The 1,380-nt window shown below is 40.2% G+C and overlaps 1 protein-coding gene across 1 annotated transcript; it reads left to right on the forward strand.

Annotated features, from left to right (window-relative positions):
- The first annotated feature begins 205 nt into the window (after nucleotides 1-205).
- On the forward strand, nucleotides 206-1,129 carry LOC117715694 (vomeronasal type-1 receptor 53-like). Its single transcript, XM_034512582.2, has one exon. It carries the CDS (start codon nucleotides 206-208, stop codon nucleotides 1,127-1,129), a length of 924 nt encoding a protein of 307 aa, XP_034368473.2.
- The last annotated feature ends 251 nt before the right edge of the window (nucleotides 1,130-1,380 follow it).

A 1,380-nucleotide genomic window follows, 5' to 3' on the forward strand; every position in this document is an offset into this window, starting at 1 on the left:
AGCATTAGTACATTGGGGACTGTGGGGGGATGGTTTTGAGGTGGTGTGAGCTAGAGCTGAGTTCAGATAATGTAGAATTGGGATGAGGCAACATCTTGTTGACAGTTTGGTGGTGTTTGGCATTTGTGAACAAGGCTGTGTTTTGTAATGAAGAGTTTTCTCTTTTCTCCTCAGGTTGTTGCTATTTGCTTCCTACCCACATATAATGAGTAAAGACAACTTACTCCACATTAACATAAACATGAAAATCACCTTGTTCTCTGAACTGGGTGTTGGGATCTCAGCTAACAGTTTCCTCATTTTTGCCCACCTCTGCATGTTCCTTGGAGAGAACATGCCTAAGCCCATTGATCTCTACATTGTTTTCTTGTCCCTAACCCAACTAATGCTGCTTGTAACTATGGGCCTTATAGCTGTGGACATGTTTATGTCTGGGGGCAGATGGGATTCTACCACATGCCAATCCCTTATCTATTTTCATGGACTTTTGAGAGGACTCTCCCCTTCTGCTACCTGTCTGCTCAATGTCCTTTGGACAATCACCCTTAGTCCTAGAAGCTCCTGTTTAACAAAGTTTAAACATAAATCTCCCCATCACATCTCATGTGCCTTTTTTTTCCTCTGTGTCCTATATATGTCTTTTACCAGTCACCTTTTCATATCAATTATTGCTTCCCCCAATTTGACCTTAGATAATTTTATGTATGTTACTCAGTCCTGCTCACATCTACCTATGAGTTACTACAGAAAAAGTATGTTTTTCATAGCTATAGCCATCAGGGAAGCTTTTCTTATCAGTCTTATAGCCCTGACTAGTGGGTACATGGTGGCTCTCCTATGGAGGCACAAGAAGCAGGCCCAGCATCTTTACAGCACCAGCCTTTCTTCAAAAGCATCCCCAGAGCAAAGGGCCAGCAGGACCATTCTGTTGCTCATGAGCCTCTTTGTGGTACTCTACATTTTGGAAAATGTTGTCTTCCACTCAAGAATGAAGTTCAAGTATGGCTCAACATTCTACTGTGTCCAAATTATTGTGTCCCATAGCTATGCCACAGTCAGCCCTTTCATGTTTATTTGCACTGAAAAGCGTACAATTAATTTTTGGGGGTCGATATGTGGCCGAATGTAAATATTTGATTTTTCAGTGGTGAGTATGGTCCCTTAATATAATCCAACATATTGTCATATGAATCATTGTATAGTGGGAACATCCTGTGGCTTAAATTGACATGTAAATTTATCTTCTTTCTCTTAAATTTGTTTACTTTGTCTGTAGATGACAAGTATATTAAAAATTAAGCTGCATGTTCTCTCAGGTATCATATGAGGTTTCTAACTTTCACTGTTTTCAAAGGAGATCTGTGAGATGGCACTCATTTG

This window comes from Arvicanthis niloticus, chromosome 9 (assembly GCF_011762505.2).
Source record: "Arvicanthis niloticus isolate mArvNil1 chromosome 9, mArvNil1.pat.X, whole genome shotgun sequence".
Taxonomy (NCBI): Eukaryota; Metazoa; Chordata; class Mammalia; order Rodentia; family Muridae; genus Arvicanthis; species Arvicanthis niloticus.